This window comes from Nanorana parkeri, unplaced genomic scaffold (genome assembly GCF_000935625.1).
Source record: "Nanorana parkeri isolate BGI_ZX_2015 unplaced genomic scaffold, ASM93562v1 scaffold346, whole genome shotgun sequence".
Lineage (NCBI taxonomy): Eukaryota > Metazoa > Chordata > Amphibia > Anura > Dicroglossidae > Nanorana > Nanorana parkeri.
In genome coordinates this window covers 1,367,917-1,371,123 of record NW_017306614.1, presented here as the reverse complement: position 1 = coordinate 1,371,123, position 3,207 = coordinate 1,367,917, and the positions used below count along the sequence as shown (strand labels likewise).

The 3,207-nt window shown below is 37.4% G+C and overlaps 1 protein-coding gene and 1 pseudogene across 1 annotated transcript; both read left to right on the top strand.

The window, feature by feature from the left end:
* Positions 1-711: 711 nt before the first annotated feature.
* On the top strand, positions 712-2,571 carry LOC108788716 (NXPE family member 1-like; the record flags this gene model as incomplete). The annotated part of the gene is made up of 2 exons (XM_018558554.1): positions 712-872; positions 2,036-2,571. Coding segments are annotated over 2 exons (697 nt in total), but the record flags the coding sequence as incomplete, so codon positions are not given.
* A 43-nt stretch (positions 2,572-2,614) lies between these two features.
* The window catches only part of LOC108788715, a 12,149-nt pseudogene continuing 11,556 nt past the window's right edge, over positions 2,615-3,207 (top strand).

The following is a 3,207-nucleotide window of genomic DNA, read 5'->3' as shown; positions in this document are numbered from 1 at the left end:
AGCTTTGGTGGTGACTAGCTATTCTTAAAACAGAAAATAGTGGGTAGTGAAACTGGCAGATGTTTCTGTTGCTGAAATAGCCCTGGTGAATGTACACCTTGGAATGGGCTGGCTTTTTATTTTTTTTTACCAGAAATTAGACTTCTTTGATGACCCTTTCTCTACGAGCACTTTTAATTTTTGTTTGAATCCATTGGTACATTTGTGGGAACACAGACAGCAATAAATTACCTGAACGAAGTGGAATAGTAGCGCTGGTACCCTGAAGCTTTTTGTTTCAGTTTTATATTATTAGAAGTTTGGTAGTTTTGTACCTATATAGAAATTTAATATTGGACTGGCAGCTTCTAAAAACCAAAGAGTTTCTACAATCACCTTGTGGTAGGCATGAGTAAATCTACAATTGAAGGGCTACACTTTGATATTCAGTGACAATCAAAGTGTAGTGCTTCAATTCTAGATTCACTCAACAATACAAACCTGTCAGTGGTTTTATCCCTTTATCACTCCAACCAAAACATAACTTCTAAGAAGGCTAGCTTAACCTGCCTTTAGTGCTTCACCAAACTTCACAGTAAATCAGGCCAAATGTGGTTTTTATTTTTAATGCTAAACTGTTAACATAATTTTTTTTTTGCATTTTACATTTGCAGATATGCCAAAAAAAGTAAAACCAAAATGCCAAACTGGTATGCAACTCCCTTTCCCCAGTGGGTATTTTTGTAATGATTTGTGGTATTCCCTGAACTGTAACTTGTCTTCATATGAACCCTTGGCCAAAATCACCACTTGCCTATCTGGTAAAATAATATACATGATGGGAGATTCAACACTTCGTCAGTGGATAGAATACTTTCCAGCACACCTGAAAAGTGAGTACTGAAATAAATAAGTTTGGGTGAGCAAACTTTGTTTCACAGAGGGAGGGTGAACTCTAAGAGTTGCGAAAATAGGGAAAGTCCTTCAAAAAATGTTCAAACAGTATTCCACTGCAATCCGATGTTAGCTAGTATACATTCTAACCTATTCTCAATTTCACCCTACTGTCTTCTCTACTCTTCTTTTCCAAATAATTGTGACATCTATGTAGTTGGGAGAAAACTGCAGGAAGGGTAAGAATCAATGGAGGTAGGTCAGAGTGAAGGGCAACAGTAGGAAACTAATGCAGTTGGAAATCCATAACTAAAATTTTGTTTTTGGATTGACTGAACATATAAAGCGAACGTAAAGTCAAGTTTTAAACACAAAACAAAAAAAAATCCTGGAGCTTTTAGCCATAGTGTGCTAGTATGCACAGCATATTAGACTTACCTACCAAAGCGATCCACTCCAGAGCTACGTTCCTCCTTTGCCGGCGCTTCCATCTTCCCCCCTAGTCCTCTTCCAGGTTCAGAATTTTCAGCCTCTTGAATGGCCAGCCAGCACAATGTAACTCCTGTGCATGCACACAGGAGTTCTTTCATCTTGGCATACCAGGTCTGTGTGCTGAGCTGCGCATGCCTGCTTAGTAGAAAGGTAGAAAGAAGCTTTCATAGCAGAAGAGACTTACACAGTCCTGCCATAAAAAAAGCCTACCAAACAGCATTTTTTTTTGGGGGGGAAACGTTACTTCCATTTTAAAAGGCTACTTTAGCCAGGTAGCTCAATGCACTTGTTGTCCTCTCTGTCCAAAAGGTGAATCTCACTGTTCTCAAGTAACACCTCTCCCAGATTTTTTTTAATATCTTTAAAGTTGCTCTATATCCTTGGATATTTGGAAAGAGCATATATGTTTTCAAATATGCTTAAAGTAGAGCTAAAGACAATGAAATAAAAAAAATCACTGGGAAGTAGGGATTGTTGGCACAAAATTGAATGAGAACCGAAGATCGATCCAAAACATATTTTATAATTTAAAAGAGTCATAAGTAAACTATGAATGTTTTATTTACTTGCCTCAGTTTTTACCTTATCGCCGTGTGATGTGTTATGATTTGTATTTAATCTATGTCCAACTTTGTAATAAAATTGTGATTATTACTTTTTTTTTTTAAAGACCTAAAGTTCTTCGACCTCCATGGAAATGGCTGGCACAAAACTTACTTAGCCATAGACCAAGCCAACAACATCTACATACAGTGGAAGAAACATGGGCACCCTTTTGTAACTATGAGCTTCTTTGACATAACAAATTACGCTGATGTCCCTCACCAAATTAACCAAATTGGTGGAAACTCGGACACAGTTATTGTCATCACACTGGGACAACATTTCCGACCTTTTCCTATTTCTCTGTTCATCAGAAGGCTCCTCAATGTTCGCAAGGCCATAGAGAACATGTTTTTACGAAGCCCAAATACAAAGATCATCATCAAATCTGAAAACACCAGAGAGATTAATTTGGATGTGGAACGTTTTAGTGACTTTCACGGGTATATTCAGTATCTCTTAGTAAAGGATATCTTCAGTGGCCTTAACGTTGGAATGATTGATGCTTGGGACATGACTGTAGCGTATGGATCTTTCAATGGTCATCCACCAGAGATCGTTCTTAAGAATCAGATCAACATGTTTTTGTCTTATCTTTGTTAATGTAACACATTGGACCACATAAGTGAAAGTATCTGAAGGAAGAATGTGTTTCACACAGCAGTCAGCCAGCTTCTCTCAATTTCTGACCTGCATCGGAAGCATTAACAGAAGTAACTAATTGGTTCATATTCCTAATGCATTTCTTTATTTTCAAATAAAAATTGCAGTACAGATATATTGCAAATTAAGGTTTTTTAGGGCTGGTAATGATTACAATTTTCGTGTTCGATTAATCAAATTTTTTTTATCGATGAATCAATTAATTTCGATTAATTATATTGCACATACAGATCCAACTACATTGGCCTATACACATACAGCACAGCAATGAAGTAATAAAATGAACTAGGATCACACTAATCCAGCAAGTTATTAATCTCACGTGCCCCACTCAATATGGCCGTCGCTTGAGTGGGGCAACTCAGAATAATAACGTGCTGGATTACAAATGTATTTACATAGTATAGTAAAACAGCAAAGCCCTAAGGGTGATTTAAAAATAAGTATTAGCTTAATATTTGAAGTAGCAGCACCTGTCCATTCCATTTCATGTAAGGACCTGATTGCAACATAATATCAGTAAATTTCAATGGGCACATTTCTGGGAGCGAGACGGGGGGGGGGGGGGGGTATAGG